Source organism: Strix aluco, chromosome 7 (assembly GCF_031877795.1).
Source record: "Strix aluco isolate bStrAlu1 chromosome 7, bStrAlu1.hap1, whole genome shotgun sequence".
NCBI lineage: Eukaryota > Metazoa > Chordata > Aves > Strigiformes > Strigidae > Strix > Strix aluco.
Window position 1 is genome coordinate 5,617,156 of NC_133937.1, and position 20,840 is coordinate 5,637,995.

At 38.1% G+C, this 20,840-nt stretch overlaps 2 protein-coding genes across 6 annotated transcripts in view; one reads left to right on the forward strand and one right to left on the reverse strand.

Annotated features, from left to right (window-relative positions):
* Positions 1-3,438, reverse strand: part of LRRTM3 (leucine rich repeat transmembrane neuronal 3) — an 89,450-nt gene extending 86,012 nt beyond the window's left edge. The window contains exons 1-2 of one of the 2 annotated variants that reach the window (XM_074830315.1): positions 2,941-3,438; positions 1,089-2,620 (exon numbers count right to left, since the gene is read on the reverse strand). In XM_074830315.1, coding sequence (XP_074686416.1) covers positions 1,089-2,620; positions 2,941-2,944 — 1,536 coding nt within the window. In that variant the 5' untranslated portion in view covers positions 2,945-3,438. Of the gene's footprint in view, positions 1-1,088; positions 2,883-2,940 lie in introns of those variants that run through there. The other variant, XM_074830314.1, reaches the window with a different exon arrangement.
* The window catches only part of CTNNA3 (catenin alpha 3), a 545,392-nt gene that overhangs the window by 242,294 nt on the left and 282,258 nt on the right, over positions 1-20,840 (forward strand). The window lies entirely within an intron of this gene.

Consider the following 20,840-nt stretch of genomic DNA (forward strand, 5'->3'; position numbering starts at 1 on the left):
TATTTAGTTATTAGAGGGACAGTGTGCAAAACACATCACAAAACCCTAACAAGCCCAGCCCAGCAAATAAAAAGAAATAGAAGAAAATGACAGATTTAATGGTTTCCTCAGCTACATTAATGTCTTTGACAGTCTTGAAAAGAGAATTTCTAATGAGCGCTGAAACAAATGTGTGCAGGAAGTGGTCTTGCTTTTGCTACTGCACATTTGAGTTCCTCTAATTGCATCAATAAGGAATTTCTGCTCCTCATTTAATGAATGCCTTTTGACTACTTTCTGAAAGGCAACTGGATGTAAGGGATAAACACTGGCACCTTTTGTATGAAGTCACATAACCAGGTTTCAATTAATAGTTATCAGCCCTAGAAACACTGTATTATAATGCAGTACAGTAAATCCCATTGTACCTTTTTATTTTTAATTTTTTATTAAACCTATGTCTCCCTCTGCTTTGCTTTTGGTGTGATACCTCATGTCCTAAGACAGTGCTTTAACTCCCCACTGGCTTTTTATTCTATCTTGTGTTGGGCAGAAATCGGGCACTCTTTCAGAGCTGTTCCTGCATCATCTCTCTCCTCAGACAACTCAGAATTCATATGATGCTACAGTACCTGGGTCTTTAGTTTGTTCTTGGTGCAAAAAGTGAGTTTCAGAGCAAGGGCTGGGGTTGGGTTGGGGGAGGAAGTGGGGATGGGGTGGGGGGAGCTGAGTTTGATATTTTTTTTTTCCTCATTGTTGACATTTTTCTCCCTAAACAGAGGCACAGTTGCTGCAGGTGCAATGGATTACTTATGAAAGAAGTTTTCTATTTAAAAACAAGAGAGACTTTAATGAAATCAGTAGAGGGTTTGTACAATAGGTATTGTATTAAACCAGAGCTCAGGGTTCACATTGATTGTGGTATTTAAATTTCAATGAGTTGATTATGTATGAGAATAAAATGACCAGTATTATGAATGTACAAAAAAGAGACATGGAAGAGCTGTGCCAGAAAAGTGAGAAAAACGTTCCCTTTATAGTCCCTAGAGTTCAATAAAGCACCACTATTTCCCAGCTTTTAAAAGCTCTTTTATCACAATGGTTCATACCTCACATTCCCTGGAGCCTGATTTGTTATACGTGCAGGGTCCTGTTCCATTCAGCAGCATCTCACTGGTTTCAGTGTTGGTAGGTTTGTAATCTACATAAAATTCCTGTGTGCTTGGAGTCATTTGCTTCAGTGACTGTCTTTTCTTTTTCCTGTGCCTTCGCATGAGAGAGCGCTGCTGCAGCTGCTTCATACTGGCTGGGTAACGCTTCCATGACACATAGATTACCAGCAGGATCACAAGCACAGACAAGAAAAGGGCCACGCTGCCTGCTATGATTTTATGGAAGGAGATGTGTTCTGTGTCGTGCTCAGGTTCGGAGCTCGATTCAGTGGCTCCAATAGTTGGGGGCAGAGGGGGCTTGCTGTCATGTTTAGGCCTGGTGAGTTTTGGTTTAAACGTTGGCTTTGGGAGAGCTCGTGCTAATTCAAACCTTTCCGTGGTACTTTTGCCACAGATGCTGTAGTTTTTCACTGCATCAATAACATTCACCCCTTGCAGCTCTTTGGGGCTGGCACAAATAATTGTATTTTCCCTCAGCCCTTTAAAACTTTTAAGCCAGTTTACCAGAGAGCAAATGTTTCTGCTGCATTCCCATATATTCCCAGCAAGGCTGATGTCATTGAGGGATATCCAGGAATCCAAAATTTCTTGACCAATAAATGTGAGCTTGTTTGAATCCAGGTTGAGGCGCTGTAAATTGGGCACACACTGAAAAACACTAGGTCCACTGAAAGCTTCTATTTCATTGCCAGATAAATCAAGTCTTTGTAATGAGCTCCAGGTCCAGGACATAGTTTGTCCTATCACACTGATTTTATTCCACTGTAAATAAAGGTTTTGAAGGCTGACCAGCCTTGGAAAAAGTGCCAGGTTGAGCTTAGAAAATTGATTGTGCTCCAGATGAAGCTCTTTAAGTCTGATCATGCCTGCAAAGACATTTCTTGCTAAACTTCGGATGCGATTATAACCCAGGTCCAACAGTTCAAGGTTCCTACAATCTTGAAATATTCGAACAGGGATGGTTCTTAGGGAATTGGACCGCAAATGTAAACTCAGCAGCTTCCTTAAGCCCCTGAACTGTTCAGATCCCAGAGACTGCAGCTGATTGTATGACAGATCCAAATTCCGGAGATTTGTCACAGGTCTGAAGGTATTATTAAGAAAATAGGAGATTCTGTTGGAACTCAAGATCAACTCTTTTAGTCTGCGTATTCCACTGAAAGCATTTTCGTCAATATTGCTGATGTGGTTATGGTCTAAATAGAGCCAGGTGAGTTGATTAAGACCTTTAAATTGATTGTATTTTAGTTTTTGGAGGCTGTTATATCGAAGGGACAAACCTAAACAACCAGCAGATATACTTGAGGGAATCTCCTGCAATTTCTGAGATTCACAATATACCATTTTGCCTTCACACCTACAGCCCTTAGGGCATCCTCGTTCAGCAGAAGAAAGCATTGTCAGTAATACAGTAGGGGCTATTACCAGAGCTACAGCTGATCCGCTCAGTAGCCTAATTACATTGAAACCTGGAAATAAAAACAACTTAGAAAAGTTATCCCCCCACACATCAGTCATTTCTTTCAGTCATGCTAAAATCTTTTATTTCAACAATCATTTAAAAATCCCTAGCTTGACTCAACTACTTTTCACATTGTTTTCTTTACTCAGATTTTTTTTAAAGAATACCTTTATATAAATACTGAAGAACAGTTGGGTAAAAGGTGTAATCCCTAAGCAATTTAACTGTAATAATAAATTACATCAAGGTAAGTCTATGGAGTAATTAAAGCACAGGCTATGCAGTGGCTATGAACTATACATTAGAAAAATAACATGAAAAACATACCCATCCTTTGTGTTGTTCAAAGGTCGTCCTTAGGTCTTTTGTTTTTTGCTTAGTGTGCCACAAGCATGGCAGCCCCTGTCAGCTGCACTGTAGTGAGTCAGGGCTCGCTGACACCCAGGAAGAAAAATTGGACCCCTTGGGAGATGGACCGATTTTGGAACATTATTCTTTGCCAGCCATGCAGAACACTCCAAGAATAAATCAATCCCAACACAGCATTCGCAGCAAAATGTCAAATTCTTCCTAGGTAATAGGATCTTCATGGATATTACGTTTTTGCATCTTTATAGTTAGGAACCTGGCTTTTAAATTTTCTCTTTATAGGAAAGCATGTTAGATTTCTCCAAGCACCATTTAGCTATCTGAATTCACACATCTGTATTCCATAGCCCAGCAGTTCCCTTACTTAGTACCCGATCCGGCTAGGAAGCTGCTTTGTAGCATAGAAGGTAGAATAAGCCCGTACAACGAACAAGCTCTGCTCACTTCTGCATACTGTCATTCTGAGAGCTCCGTCCGACTGTTGCTTTGGTTTCGGGGAATGCAGTCTTATGTAAAGCTGCCCCCAGTGGTGAAGAATATTATGGGCATGTGCAGAAATGTCTTCCTTTTATCTTGCAAATGAGTAAGCTCTGCTGGGAAAAGAGTGATTGTTCTGAGTGACTAATAGAAGCCGAATGGTCAGCTTCGATGTAAACTAGTGAGGTGTGCTGAAATATCCAAATCCTCTTAGTCTCTTTTGCTGCTTGTTGAAAGCTGGTTTGCATCCTTGAACTTAATAATAGCTCAGCGTGCGCTGCTGAGACTTTTGTCTGAAGGGCTAACATGACATTTGTAGGACATAGAAACAAATTTTTGGTCCTAAGGGTTTGTTTTTTTGGTGTTTTTTTTTTTTCCTTACTGCATTAGACATGTGTTCACATGACCTTTTTGCAATAACTCACTATTTTTTAGAGAAGTATCAGCTCCCTCAGTGTGTCTCTTAGCAAGTGTTTCAGTGGGGACACTATATTTTACAACATGAAAAATGTTTTGGAGCTGACATTTTGCCTTTTTGCTTTTTTATTCTCTGTTAAAAGGCACAGTGCCAGGAGGTTAGAAGAGAGTATTGTGCTCATTTATTTCCCAACTTGCTGTCACTTCGTTCCACAACACTAACACTTCAAACACAGGCTTCTGTAACGCTTACAATGTAGGGACTAAGCAGCTTGGTGTAGTACCTTAATCAGGTGAATTATTTTTACTGTAACTTATGACATATGCAGGATTTTATGTGAAGGTACAATATGCAGAGTTTTTTTAGATGTGTGGCTCTGGGCAGTCCTTATATATCACATAAAGAGCCTTTTTCTCTTTCCTTACTCTTCTCTTCTTTCCTGTGTGCTGTAGAGAAAGGATCGACGCATCCTCTTATGTGGGCAGAGCAAAGGTAAGATGGCATTACAGCAAATGCACCACGCTGGCAGTCTTCCTCCGCCAAGAAATATGTGATCAGAGATGATGGTGGGGAAGTGTGAAATCATGGCTCTTTGTCGTGCAAGAATAGGCTAGAGCCTGAAGAGAAGTGTGCTGCTTGTTAAAAGAGGAGTACAGATTACAGTCCCTCAAATGCAACCAGACAGCTCTGAGAACTGCTTTTCCTTTCTGAGGCAGACGCCTTACCCCTTGGAATAATGTGCTTTGAATTTTCCCTTATTATTCACTGCTGTGAGCGTAGAAGAACTTAAAATGAGGTGGAACCTGAAATTTTCCACGCGCTAAAATGCCACCATTGCCTAGTACTTAGTCTGTGAATGACTTCAGGCTTAGAGTAATCCCACTAGTATTAACACACGTATCTATAGTGCCTAAATTAGGAGCATAGTCGCCCCTGGCTAACAACTATAAACATCTTTCATGTCAGGAGTCAGAAATACATACCTGCATCAAGGCACATCCTGTGAAAATTCTCTCCTTTGGGTCTGATTTGTGAAGAGGGAAAGGGTTAATTTCTCCATTAATCTCTGTGACTGTCAACTATCTCCCATTCTCTACTAGAGCTTGTTTCTGGCTCTTAAATCTGATCTATAGGGTTGAGGAGCCAGTGACAAACTGCAGGCTGCACTGGGAACTGTGATAGTCTGGGGAGCTGTTCTGCTGACAGGAGTGTCACGTGCCAGTCCTCGTGTGCCTGTTACAGGTTTTCCATCGCTGCCTTGGGGTCTCCCTGTACTTGATGGAGCAAGATTGACAGCTTCAGAAGACAATTCAGACCTTCAGTAAGCCAATTTGTCACTTGGAACTGCTGCTCTTCCACTGTTGATAGTAGAGGATGCCTGTGACAAGTAAACTCTTTTTTGAAATGGCTCACTTGGGTTCCTAAACTTAGATGGTATTAAATTAGGTCTGAATCTTCATCTGGTTCAAACACAGCATGTAAAGCTTCAGATAACATCCAAATTCTTTCTCCTGAAGAGTTGGTGCTACTTAGTATACCAGCTCAGTTTGAGCCTTCTCCCCAAACCTTGCCTATTCTCTGGCTTTTCCTCTTTTGTCTTCTCTGCCTCCATCTTTGTTGTGGAGTTAACAAGTAAGTTCTCTGCCACCATGAGTCAGCAGAGCTTCAGCAGCTTTTCTAGGGTTTTAATAATTGCCAATATACTGGACAAATAAGAGGGAACAGCCTCTCTTTTACCATGAGTTATTTTCATTTTTCTGAAAGGGTTGAGGCATCAAGAGATGAACAGAGAGAGCATCAAATCTATGTTAATGGATTGCCAAATTCAATTTTCTTTACTGAGATCCTTTTTGAATTACACAAGCAGGAAAAGTGCCAGTGTCTGATAAACAGTTTTTTAAAATTACATTTCTGTATCTTCATACAGCTGAATGAGTTCTTTTCAAATTGTGGAAATAAAGCTGCTCCCAGTATGAAACATTTCATACCAAATTTCAGACCAATCTGGCCATATTATAAACTATGAAAAATAGAGAATTAAGTTAAAGGTGTATTTTAGGTAAGAAGATACATTTTGTAAGTGGTTTAACCTTTGTCTTGGATCAACTACACCTTATATATCTGTGCAACCCCATTGCATTACCATTTAACTCACATAACCAGGAAAAAAGAACACAGGGCCAAACTGGCTAGCTTCTCTTATGGATAAGCTAGTTTCATTAGAACTAATACTGCAACTCCTGAGTGCCTAAAATCCAGGAGTTTGTTGAAGGTTTGGTGTGTAATTAACTTGTCCTCCATGTGAGTCTGTGTGTATTCATTCTGCAGGATAGCTGCTGTAGGCACAGGGCATTTTAAGTTCAGCTCTCTGCACCATTGCTAGGCAGCCCTGCCTCCTGTCCTGGAACAGCAGTTCCCAGTCAGGAACAGGAGGTAAAAACTGCAAGTAACAAAAGTCTCAATGACTTCACGCTGACTGAATATTAGCGCTCACAAATGATATTATTCCTTCTCTTCTGCCTGTGAAGACAGCATTTTATGCAATTCTGCAGACAGGTGCTCTTAAGAGAAATCTTTCCATTTATTTGTGTACTCTTGCACGCAGTCTATGTTTTGGGATATGCCTTGGACATAAATGGAGATGCCACAGATCCTGGGAAAGTTATTAGTTTTGATTTGTATGCCTCCATGATCACTCCAATTTGTTTTTCTGGGCTTCTTCTGAGGAGAAAATGGCATACGTGAGAAAATACATTGACAAATGTGTGGCTAAATATGTCTTAACATTCATATAGATGGAAAGTGATGTGTTGGGTGGAGCCTGTGATGAATGCAGTGTTTTCTTCATCTGCACAACAGACAAATTAAATTCAAATTTGTTTGGAAATTATGCACTATCCCAGGGTAGTGATGGCCCAGATTTTTCTCTTGGTACTAAAGTTTCAATAGGTTTTCTGCCTGGAAATTGTTCTAGATGGATTTCACTGCTATCTGATTTTTGCAGTAATTTGCTTTAATTTCATGTTTGATTTTGGTTTTGCTTATGTAGCTAAATTTTAGCGTATTTTCTTTTTCCATTCATTCTGGCTGTGGTCTCTGTACCTAGCTGCAACTTCCCTGTGGAAAGGTTAACACGAACTGCAGCCAGAATAGTAAAAGGTGAATCAAAAGATGACATTCACTGTGAAAGCCTGTTCCTCCACAGAGCTGGTTTGGAATTGAAACATTTTGCAGAGGAAAGGGGAAATAGAAAATTTTGCATTGTTCAGGGTTGTGAGAAGGCACATGTAATGACCAGGTACATCTGTTTGCTAAGTTCATTTGAAAAGGGGAGATGACAGAATTATCAGGCTGCAGTGGAATGGAGATGAGGGGTGCAAGGAAGACATGTTAACTTCCAAAGCATAAGGAACCAGCAGTTACCAGGTCCTAGTGGGATCCCACATAAGTCATCAGTCAGAAGTCTTTCCCTCTTCCGTCACTTGCTTCTCATCAGCCTTCTTCAGGATATTTCATGCTGACTCTTTAAAATGCAGTTCTTGTTTAATGATGTTGTTACCAAAAAAAAGGAAATAATTTAAAAAAAAAGTTTCCATTTCTGTTGCTCCCATAGAAAATCCATTCTGAAAAGCAGTATGATCCTTTCTAGCCACAGTGCACTATGTTGTTAATGCACAAATTTCAGAATTTAGACTTCTGGATACAGCATTTTTCTGTTCACAGATAGAGCTCCTGGGTCTAGGGGTGCCTTTGTGTGTGTAATTGCATGTTGCTTTGAGGAACCATAGTTAAGCATTGCTGCACTCTGTTCTTTTTGGGTTTATGAAGTGACAACATATATCTTTCCCTTGACTTTGTTTCTCTGTAAAGAAACTAGGAGTCAGCTGGGTTAGCAATAGTAGCTTGTTCTAAGTGGTATTGTAGTCTGCTATCACTGTATCATTAAGAGTAGATAAGTCTAATAAAATATGTTTGCAATTTTTGAGCCAGTGATTAAATGAATCTGCTGTTCCAGGAGGATCAGATTAGAGCTGGGGGAGTATAACTCCCAGTGTAAATATCAGAGTGTGGGAAGACAGAGGGAAACTCAGGATGCATGATCTGCCAAAGGCAGATGTAAGGAAAGGAAAGTGTGGGAAAGCTAGGTTCAAGGAACATGCAGGCAAGGGAAATCGAGGCAACAGAAAATGCTCTGAAGACACAGAGAAAGAAGACGGAGACTAGGGTCTTACCCCAGCAGTTTGTCAGGACTGACCTGAAGGACCATGTAAGCGATAGACTGGGGAGGTGGATAAGTGAAATATCCTCTTGCTCTCCTGTGAGGAACAATTAGCTTTACAAAGCTGCCTCTGGTGAAAGGATCCCAAGTTACAAATTCTGTGATAAGCTGAAGGAACATCTGAAGCTGAATAGGAGCCATGCCCCCTTTCTAGGAGTCAGTAACCTCCGTAACATCCGATTGCTTGTAGAGGACATCAGGGACACGTCTGTCAATTTGTGTATACCCGGAGGATCTCCTCAGTGCCGTGGTTCACAGGGCAACACAGGCTATCGCTTGCCTTATGCACAGTTGCACACTGTTGAATAATGAAGCTTTCCCAGCTGTACAATTTTGTTTAAATCTGTGCATTGTGGATAGGTCACAGGGGCCTCTAAGCTGTCTCAGGGTAGATAATGTTGCATAGAAGCCTACAACCTTTGTTCGTGGCATCCAGTGGCTAGGTTTTCTGCATCCTATCATAACTCCTGTACCCTTAATGAGGCATTGGACACTCAATGTTCCCCAGTCGACTTCTTGTCCTATGATTTTGAAGCTGTTTGGGAGCTAGCTCAAAGAAATTAATTACATCTCACACATAGTGCTAGCTTCAACCTGCAGACCATGAATGATACACACCATAAGTGCCCTGTAGGTGCAAAATGAAGGGCAGTCTTAGTGGCCTCTGCTTGTGATTCTGTCTATCTCTGAAGATGCAGAGAGAGTAGGTTAGAACAAACCCAGGCTTGTTGCAAATGCTCTTTTATGGGCCGGGATGCCATTGCTAGAAGAGTGCCTACTGTGGTATTGTCCAGGCAGCACATTTGGGGTTTATGTAGCCTAAAGTATTCAGAAACCCTTAGATGTCACCATGAAGTATGCTTGCCTATGAAGTATGATTTGTTTTCCTAGGGCTATCTGACTCTTCCACCTTGCTATAACAATTCTGCATATGTATCAGTGGCAGGCTATGATAGATGGCAAAGCTAATGAACTTTCTGAGGAGCCATATTAACATGGAGATTTTCTAGAAATGTTTTGTTCATGGAGAACTCTGTAATACTGGGACATCAGGCTGGAGGTATTGTGTAACTGAAATCAAGTGGAGTTGCAGTCTGGTCCCATCAGAGTGACATCCCTGGAGCAGCTCTGTGCTGCTATGTGAAGAATCAGAGGGGATGGGGAGCAGCTGGTTTCAGAACATGTGCCTGCCTGGCCCTTGAGCTAGGCTGCTCCAAGCTCTCATCAGCTGAAGGGTACCTGACTTGCCAATGATGGTCATGGTTGATGAGCAGCGAATGGGAGGAATATAGGTCTTTGGTCTCGTTAAGACTGAGGAGAAAACCATGGGGGCACTCAGGATATTGTAATGTCTGGCTCTATCTGTTAGTCTAGGTAGAACTAGTGTGATAAGCAATTTAGCTATGGGTTGATGGAGTATATGTGTGCACATAAATACTACTTCTTCTTTGGAGAATGAACTGGAAAACTGAAGGCATCCTGCAATGAAGGTTTCCTTTAAATGGCTATGTTTCAATAGAAGGTTTATATAAATAAATATTTTCTGACAGAAAGACACTTTGTTGGGGGAAAAAAGAATCCTGACAGCGTCCAGTTCTGGCCAGAGGGAAAGGAGTGAGCTCTGAGCATGTCCCGTCTTACTGGTAAGAACAAGAACATTTGACTAAGAACTAAGGTGGTGGTAGTATCAGTAATATGGCCATTTGGCAGTGTTTTATTTTCCACCAAACCCTAGGCGTTTTCAGTCTTCAGTGTTGATGTGTAGTTAAAAACCTTAGGGTAGACTTTCCTCCTCAGCTGTTCCTTCTGCATTCATGCCCTTGCCTATATCTTCTCCTTCTTAACTCCTACCCTATGTATAAGTCTTTGAGGGATGAGTATTTGTCAGTCGCTCAGCATAGAGCACAGATATACAATGTATGTTCACACATGTTCTTATGAATTTCAGACATGTTCCCTATTACACATTTAACTAGTTGCTCCTTGGCTCTCCAAATGAAACTGCCTTGGTATCTTACTATATGTTGAAGCTGCAGAGGTAGTTATTCTGTCAGGTCAGCCTGGAAATATCTGTTGGCTGCTGTGGCTCCTTGACTGCTGGAGGGAAGCAGCTGGCAAGGACTTTCATTATAGGAAAACCATGACGTCCACATTATATCAAAAGCTATTAAAAAAGTCTCATAAATTGCTTTCCAAACTTCAACTTTTACCCTAATTTTCTTTGGGTCTCAGTATCTCCACTTCTGAGAGTGGGATAGTGACATTTAATTATGCTATAAGTTGACCAGCATAATAGATGACTTGCTTCACTTTTTGTCTGACACTAGTTATTTTCAAACATATGTCTTTTCCATCAGTTAAGCCATCTATTTCTTTTTGGACTTCCAGCACAAGTTATTCTGTATCTGTTGTAATTTTTATTACTTGGTATGGGTATAATTAATCTTGGGTATAAATAATCTTAGACAAGATATTAGGAAACATTTCTTTACAGAAGGGGTTGTTAGGCGTTGGAATGGGCTGCCCAGGGAGGTGGTGGAGTCCTCATCCCTGGAGGTGTTTAAGAGTAGAGTCGACATAGTGCTGAGGGATATGGTGTAGTTGGGAACTGTCATTGTTAGGTTAATGGTTGGACTGGATGATCTTCAAGGTCTTTTCCAACCTAGACAATTCTGTGATATTCTGTGATAACTTATTTTGATACATTTTTTTGAGCTAGAATGACCAAATAGCAAAATTCCATGTGAGGACAACATAGTCGTCAAATATAGGAACACAGGCTTCTTTTTAAAATGCAAAATTATCTTAAATCTTTGGTTAATTATCTTGTTAACTTCTGTTCACCGTAGGACCTTTTTTGATGTTATAAGAGTGCTATTTTGAAAACTTTTTTAAAATCTGCCAAATATTACCTTTAATTTTCTATATAAAAATTGAGATGGGTGGCTAACATTTTTTGGCTAGTTGAAATGAAAGATATGTATACATAGCATTCCTTAGGATCAGACCTAGATTAGTAGATAAAAATTATTCTTGTACTTCCTAGACTTAGTGCTCGTCAGTGCAAACAGGCATACAGGTGTAAGCAATTAAAGAGTGCAGAAGAGCTTGATTTCATTTGACCTGTTAAAATATTCTAAAATAATTTCCAATTTCTCCTTTCACTTGCTTATGCATGAAAAACTCTACAGAGAGAAAAGCATTCTATCTTACCTATATTAGGATTTATGCTTGGACTCAAGTGTGGTATTCTGAGATTGTGATTTCAAACCAAAGACAGTCAGAGTGATGTGTTACTATACAGCATTAGTAACATTTTGAAGAGAAAACTAAACATGACAGTTGAGCAGATTTGCAACTGAAAGAGAAAAACATGAACAAAGTTAAGAAGCATATAATTATGTTCATTCATACTATGACTAGCATAAAAATGATTTATTCCAAATGGTTACAGTTGCATGCTTAGTCACTTCCTTCCCTGGCTTCAGACTAATTCTGTTTTCTGGCATTTTCCTGCCAAAAATGTTTGTTCTCTTTTTCATCAAAAGTTTGAGATTTTTGTAGCTTTTAATAATTCAATCAAGTCTTTTTCAATTAAGCAAGCTACAGCAGTTTTTAGATACTCTAGCTTTGGTAGTTGCTGTTCCTGAGAAAGCTCAGAATCTTAATTACACTGACAGTCTTGGTTTGTTAACTGGCCTGTAATCTGCTTCTACTTAGTCACAGAGGTCACTCATCTGTGCCCAGTAGTGATGGACTAGAACTTTCTGGTTTAAAAAAAAATACAGAAGGTTAATTGTTGCAGGTATGTTTTGACTATTCTATTCTGTACTTGCCATCCTTCTTATTCTTTTCCCATCGGTGTGTCCAGCAAACAGAGCTCTGAAGAAACCGTAGGTGATTTAAATGACTTATTAGCTCATCTTTTCAGGCCATGGCTACCCAAGAAAATTGTCTTAATTTAAATGTGATTAAATAAAGAAATAAACATACAGCAAAACCCCAGCATATTTAAGTGATTTACAAAGGTGCAACAGACTCCCATATAATTCTTTCCAAAGCAAAAATCTTCGTTACTACAGATATGTTTTGGTTTCTGTGACAGTATACTGTTGATTAAAAGTAAATGTCTTTTATCCAGTGGACAGGGCAGCAAACAAATGATAAACCCAACTCAAAGGGACTCAAATATTATACATGGCGTTTGCCTACTGCGTCACAGTGTAAAGCAATAAATATCTGCAAAATGTTAATTTCTGATCGACCAAAATGTTGAAGAGTGCTGCAGGCACGGGGAGGAAGAGAGGAAGCTGACATGAAGAGAAGAATTGGAGTCTTCACCCCTTCTTCTCTTTCCTGCAACAATAGTGGGATAGGCCCATTGTAGTTTTTGCATTTTGTAAATCCTTCTATCCAGTATTGTGTGTCTCCTAAGTAGTTGAGAAGCTTAAAAACACCTTTCTCTCTTATAGTTTAGTTGCATACAGAAAAGGTTAGAAAGCAAGGGCTTCTTCCAACTAATAACCAAGTACAGACTCTGGTCAGCCCACACAGTGGAGACACAGAAGAGCTGAACCTGAGTGAGTCAACAGCTTCATTTCTGTGTCCCTAAATGGTAACAGGAATTGGGAGAAAGAAGTAAGGGCTTATAAATGTGTACTCAGTTTCAAAACCAAATATTTTGCCTCCAGACACACAGGAAGCAGGCACATCTCCATCCACTTGTTTTTACAAGGTACCTCTTTTGTCATGGGTATATAACAGAAAAATCTTCTCTCTATGTAACAGGGAAGTCATGTGGCTTGCTGATTTGATCTTACAGCATATGTTTGTGTCGTCATTTATTTGTCATTTGGACAAATTGACCGGACTGAAATCCAGAGCATGAATAGACACATACAGATATAATTAACATAACAAAAAAAAATCCTGCGGGGTTTCTACCGCTGTGTGTTCAGCGGTTTCCCCTGTTCCTTTGTGAGACTGTAAGCTTCTAGGGATGTGCTTTATCGATGTAAGACTAAAACGGACCCTAATCATAAAATGAATATATACAAATCTAATACACAGAACAACTGTAAGTAGAGTGATGTCAAAATATTGTTTAGTTTGAAATTTATAGGAAAAGTAGAAAAGAAGGACTTTTCAGGGGAAGTTAAATATACCTTTGATTTTTTTTAAACTTAATATGCATAATTTCAGCTGTATAGTTTAGTTTATACTATGATAGTTGAACCCCACAATACAATCTCTGTGGGACTTGTTCTGAGGTGATGTGGGCCTGTTTGCATGCATGAAGAATTCACATAGGGTGGTAAATGCTAAAAGACATAAAAGTCTCATGTTTCAATGTATAAGTCAAAAAGTGACTTGGGTGTTGGGAAAAGAAAAAAAAAGTTACTGAGTAAGAGTTGTCTCCTATGAAGATCTTTGCAGTTTCCTTTAAAATACCTAGTACTTGCCACTCTGAGACAGAAAGCTGGAAGAGATCCAGTGCTCTTATCTGACATAGCAATTTCAGTGTTCTTCGTGCGATTTAAAGTCAAGTAGAAATATGCTGTTAGAATGGAGATATCTGTAAACGGATAAAAGTCTTGGAGTTCTATCAGAACACCACTGTATGAGAGAATCTCCAAGAAGAAAACTGTAAATGTCCTTGGACATATTTGCTCTTTACTTAAATACCATGGTATTTGGAATTCTGTATCAGATACATGCTGGTCAAAAGATTAACATTTTGAAGAAGTTGATGATTCGTATGTTCACATAAAGACCAGGGTTTAACATTGCACCCTTTCGTACACACAAAACCATAAGAGGAACACAGGAGTGAATATGCCAGGCTCTGTAACAGTTGAACTTCAAGACTTGATCTTGCAAAGATCCTTAATTTTGATAAAACAAAGTTTTTTCCAAAGCCAGGTTTAGAAAAGGTTTCCAGTAACAGTTACTACTCTGGTTATTTGAGTCTGCACAAAGTCCAAATCCACTTGTGATAGTTATTGTACCTTTAAGTGAGAACTGTGGAAGCCTACTTTTGTCATTACCCATTACTGACACGGTGGGAATTAGCATAGTAATGGTAAACTTCCAGCTTAGATCTTCTACTTAAAAAAGGTTGTTGTAAATTGCATCAGGGACACTGAGAGAGAGAATTCCTACTCTTTGTAGCACAGTTTTTTACAGTCAAATGTCTTAACTGATGACAGAATTAATTATCACATAATGAATGTGGTTCATTTGCAGAATTTCAGAGTGGGAGATGATTGTCCATTGGTATAGTTTTTTTCTATCTGTGTCTTTTAAAATACTTAATACCATATCATATAATGAACTAATACAACAAGTTGCATCCGAAAGATTAAGGCAGGGAGCTGCTGATCCTTTTCAGTATGGCAAAATTAGCCTCTTAAATGTTCAGCATATAATTTAATAGGTATGCCAGTGACCTTCTGTTGCTGGTCTTTTCACAACTATTGGAAGTACTTGATGGCTATTTTATGTCCTTTTATTTTAAAGTGTTTATCTGGTACATTTGTATTCTTTGCTTATATTGCCACTTACCTGGTATTTTTTACTTTAGGCCACTTGCAGCAAAAATGTGTGAAATCCTCTATGTCCCACTGTGCCTAGAATATATCTCAGAAAGAGTAAATGCTTTCAGTGCTTTACAAGTTTGCAGCCTCTGCCACCCTTTGCTAGTATTTGTCTTTTGCTTTCTGCACAGTTTGCTTGGTACCGTATGCTACTTCCTTCTCAAAGGCTGGCTGGAAGTGTCATGTGTGTCAGTAGTGGCTTATTTCACTTGCCACAGTTTAATGCAAAAGCAGGCAGCAGCGGCAGTCTAATTTGTTTCAGTTCCTATTCTTTCTACTGTTGCCATTCAAGAAAGGTAGAAACCGCATATGAACCCATTTATGAAATCATTAGGGAGTTTCTTATGTTCTGAAATAAAAAAGAATTTAAAAATCGCAAAGAGTTTTAGTCATCATTATATGGAGCGATATACTATTTAAACACTTTCCAGGAGTCCTAGTGAATAGGCATATCAGTGAATCAGATCTGAATGTGTATGTTAGAACAACAGTATCCTGAGGTCAGGGGTCATTAGTAGGAATTTAGTGATGAGTTTCATGATTTAACATAACAGTTACTGGGAGTATGTTTTGCTGATGTCTGTTCCCTATGGAATTAATGACTATCTCTTAATTTGTCTCTAATTTGTATTCTGCATGATTAGAACAAGGGTCGGAGGTAAATATTTTACGTAGTCACTACATAGTTTTACTCCTGATATTCAAGGTGATTAATCTTTCATAGTTTATACTAAGATTCCATTTATGCATTTTTAATTTAAACATTAATAACTCTTACAGAACTTGTGAGTCTGTGTTAGACATGATTGTGTGTGCTGTAGGTAATGTTTTTAGAAGATTGATAAAATCCAAAATATAAATATTCTGTTGTCTTGGAGTCTAAGACAATCTATAGGAGTTGTTGCTGGGTTTGAAATAAAATGAATAAATGGGAACTCACTGTTAAGTGCTTCTGCCTCTTCTGAGTTTTGTCATTACATTTATTTAGTGGAATAGGTTTTGGCATTCATCAGTCAGCTGTACTGGCCTCCCATTGTCTTTACTTCCCCAAGAAAGGGAATTATTTCATGTGAAGAAAACATAGTATGAATCTGTGTGTTAAATGGAGACTGCCTTCACAAGTCAGGAGCCATGTAAACATCATAGAGTTAACATTTGCTTCGCTCTGGTTACCATACTTTTAGTCTAAACGTACTGACATGAAAAATGTTCTTCTAAGTAGCTGTCCCTCATACTGCTGAATGTCTTCATTTAGGGTTAGGGAGCTATGCTGTAACATTGTGTCTTCAATTTGAATCTTAATTAACTTTGAACTGAAGCAGATAACTTATTTGACATTCTAAAGGGGAGCTTTTGTGTCCAGTTATTCAGGATTAGTGTTCCACAGGGAAGGAGGCTGAGATAATCAGATTCTCACCACCTTGTGAAAAGTCCCTCCGGTACTGGTTAAAAGTCTTGTTTGCAAGGTTCATTTCTGCTAAGTAGAATGAAAATATAGGATGTCATGTCTCACCATTCTCAGCTCCTTCTTAGATCTACAATTAAAGGTCAGTTTAAGTCGTGCATATTCATCCACATTACACTGAAGTGAGTAGTTTCTGTCAGTCTGTGTGTGTATCTGAGTGTACTGGTACCAGTTTGTAAGGTATCAGCCTTTCAGGTTCATCACAGTCTGGTGACAGTGATGTTTTTCTGTGATTTTCTTTCTCTCTGCTACTCCCTTTAATCGATATATAAATCGAAGTTGAATCACTTTCTAATGCACATATAAGTAAATAAACATCCATTTGATATTTATATACAGGAATTTTGCTATAGCAGACGAGGGATGTGTTTTGATTTTTCTGACTACTGTTGCAAAATGTTATTGCTCTGGAAAAAGATTATAAGGGCAATGCAATAATCCTTTTATCAAGATACTAGTCATTCCCGTTTAATCATAGCTGAAACAATAATGCTTCTGAAGACAGTCAGTCTATCTGTGTTCACAGAATTTCTTCAATTGGTTCATTGTGTAGGTAAACAGTTTTGTGTGACTTCCAAGTAAATTTCACTGCTGTTCCTGAGCTCTTCAAAAGTACAAAGCTCCTATGCACACAGCTGGAAAGGAACTGAAGTTATCGTAGAAACACCTGTCATGGTTCAAAAAATTAACTTAAAGAGTTTTTCAAGATAATATAACATTCATGGAAATTCAGTGCACTTTTGTCTGTAATGCATTTCCTGTGACTCAGACCTCTTGTTTCAGTTGAGCCAAATAGGGATTATTACATAAAACAAAGCAAAGCATTATATTTCTTGCCATAATTAATGGCTTTATCTTAGTCTATGCTATATAATTATTCTTGATGGTTCAATAGGATGCTTAATAAGAAATTCAGAAGAGGTTGTTAAGGAAATTTCTATTTTTAATTTCTAATTTTTAACCTGTTAAACTCAACAGGTCAGATTAAAAAAAACCCCCAAGTATTGTCTTGAATTCCAGATTGTTAAAAAGGTTGTTCTTAGGCATTCTTGCAGTCTCTTCAGGATCAATTTCTTTTTCAGGAAATGCAACTGAAAATAAAAATATGCTTGAAGCTCAGCAAGTAAGTCCAGCAGCTAGATAAAAATGTATCAGTTTTATTAATTGATTCAGACGTTTTCTAACCATGAGGACCTTTGGCTATTCTCATTTTGTCCATTAAAAACAAATAAACCCACCCACCTGATTTTCTAGTCGGCTGCTGACCATGCAGGTTTCCATCTCATGGGGTGAAGGCATGTTTTCAACTTTCTTTCCGTAAGATGGTATCTTATTTTGCTGTCCAGATGGTCACTGTTGTATATCAGCTTGCCTTACTGTTACCACCTTTAAACTGGGAACAGCTTCTCTAGACCTATAAGATAGCTTTTTTTTTTAGCTCTCTCTGGACAGGCAATACATTTTACTAATTTAAAATTATTAAAATTTCTACACATATAATTCTCTTTCTCAAAATCCTGAAATCTCTCTCTCTAAAGTCTTGAAAATCCTTATTATAAATAAGGGCAACATACTTAATAAGTAACTATCACCCTGTGTTTCTAATCCTTACAGTTTTAGACTTCTAAAGGTTTGTTTTTTCCTCCCTTCTGCTTCAGACTTTCCATGTCTGAAGACAGGAGTCAGTCATGTGGCAGTTCTTCAGTGCTTTCTTTAGTGGCTGAAGAACAGAAGGAGTCACTGAATTTTGAAACCGAGATTTATTTATTTTTTGGTGACCTCAGGACTTCTTGCTGTTGCAGAGGTCTGTTACAGTGTCTTTGCACTGTGTCCTCTCTCTGAGGCTGAGGTGCTATCTGACCCATCATCATGGTCTTGTGCAAATGAGCCAGGGAGTCTCAACACTAACATTTGTTACTGACGAAGAAGTAAATCAACAAGAATACATGCAAAATGAGTAGGTTATCACCAAGAAACAGTTCTCTCTGAAGAAGAATTCAATTTCTTACAAATATTTATGTCTTCTTCCCTATCTGGCTTTTTTATTTTGATCTGTTCACTCAGAGGAGCACCAGTCGTGACTCTCTTTACTTGCTTTTGGACTGCTTAGATAGTATTGTGTGTTCATATAGAAATTAATACTGTTTTTTTCTAGGAGCTGCTGTTTTAGTAAATTGATATCAGCTTTTATGTTGTATATATTAGAAACTGACAGGGAAAGTTACCCCTACCCTTTACCAGTTTTCAAGGCGGTTGTTTTTTTTTTTAAAAACTCACAAATTGTGATGAAAGTCAAGGTTTCAGGTTTCAGTCAGGGTTATTTACTGAGGTGATGATTTTCAAAATGAGTACAAAATTGTTTCAGCTTATTTGAAGTACTTTATGCTGACAGCTTACAAATGTATCATTTCAATTAAATACATATGAATGTAGAGAAATAGGAGTTTTATTAATAATGTGCTTAAAATATTGGAGTTAATTCTTGAATTTCTTTGAATTTGAAGTGGTTTTAATTTTCACCCACTGGCCTGATTTGGTTTTTGATTTTTGTAAAGAGAGTCAAAACTTCCAACACATTTTATTAATGAAAAATACAGACTGATGCTTTCCCACAAGTCATTTCAGATTAAGTTAATCAGCATTTTAATGCAAGTATGATTAATTAAAAAGTTAATCTACTAATTTATTGATATTGAACATATAGTGTAGAACTATGAGTTTTCAGATACATAAAACTGATCTAAAAAAAGGTCGGTAAATAGAGGCCAACATGAAAACTAGTTTTCATAGATATCATTGCAGACTGCAAATTTTGTAGGTGGGCTGTTTTGCTTTGGCAATTTAAATAGATTAATATCTTTAGAGATTGACTCCTAGAAATCGTTTAGGTGTGTCTATCATTTATTGTAATTATTTTAATTTATTGTTTATCTTGGGCCAGAAAGTTGGAAAGTTGAATATTTTTTTTTTTTTTTTACTGGTCATTTTTCAAATTATCTGTTCCCTTTGTACATAATAAAAATTTACATGACATATTCTTGAAACTATAGGGACTGGGAAGGAAAGTTAAGAATCTTTTTCCTCAGAGTAGAGTCACAGCTCTAGGTGTGTTTGGGTTTATGTCCGTGTTGGTATCCCTTTTGATGTGAGAGCTAGACAAATGTCACAGTTCTTCCAGTAGCTTTGCTTAGGAGAAAGGGTAAATGTTGGAGGCAAAAATTATCTTCTTTGTTAACTCCAGTTTCCCCATACGCAGCAAGAATCAAAGAGCAGTTGAGTTAAGCCTTGTCAGTACAGTTTCAAGTCTCATTCAGCTGGGCTGCAGCCCAAAAGACATACTCTGTTGTTTTTTTCTGGGTATTGCAGTCCCAGGATCTGATGAGATTAGATAGCTTAACTTATTTTGTGGCTCAGTTTCTGTGATGTTTCTCCCTGCTTTTTCCTATTGTCCATATACAAGTCTTCACAAAGCAACAACCATTACCACATTAACGTTATGGTCTAATTTCTGACCAGTTTTGCATGTCTTGTTTTTTCTGTGTGACACTGACATATGCTTGTCTTTTATCCACATAAAGGCTTCCGCAGCCATTATTTGACTGATTCTATGGAAGCATAAGGACTCCTCGCAGTTATTTTCAATAAAATATTTTTTGGAGTTATAGTTGAGGTTGTGATTTTCTCAGGCTGTCATGCCTGGGCCCAGACTGGATATGTCAAATGTAGGGTTGGAGATTAAAGTTACAGACTCTTCTGTTAAAAAAGGTGCTCAGAAGTAGAGTCATTGTAGAGTTGGGGCAAGGAAGATCACTGCACTTAGGAGGCGTTTCATCATTTAAGGACATTTCATTATTTACTGAAGCTATATGGAAGTAGATGGGGTTAGGATTAGGGAAAGATTGGAGCTTTCTGTTTTGGGGTTGATATAAACAGTACTGACAGAGTGAGGATAGGGCAAGTGGTATTAATTGTTTGGGAAAAAATTTGAATACTTCCCCTGGTCTAGTCCAAGAAGGGTTTGTCTTATCTATGCAAATATTATGTCCTCTTCAGATGAAATCTGAGTGTCTATGGGCAAAGAATTTTTGTGTAATTGCCATAACTTTATTAAAAAGGCAACAGAGAGAAGTAGTATACAGGAAACTGAGAAGTAGTATACATTATTATATGCCTGTTTTCATATCAAGGACTTTCCAGAGCTTTATAATCAGATAAACATGTTTTGAATGAATAAAACCCCCAAAACACCAGCTTTGATTTAAAGCATAGAATGGTTAATATTCCTTCCCTTATTTCTTGTCTGCCAGATTAAACTCCCACTGCTTCAGTGTTGCCATGCAATAAATTGTTTTGTAGGGTTTTTTTTCTCTTTTTACTGGTGATTCATTGAGATTAAGCATTTGTTAAACTGCAGTTTTAAAATTTCTGTTTATTATTTTTCTATGGTTGGTATTCTGAGGGCTGCTTGAAAAATTCTGTACATTTTTCCACCAGGCTAAGCCTAATTCAGATTTTCTAGGATTAATTTTATTTAAAGAAATACAAGTTTAAAAAATCTTGCAAAGTGATTTTTTTAAATTTTTTTTTTTTTTTTTTGAGAACAGACAAATGGATGTATTTGCT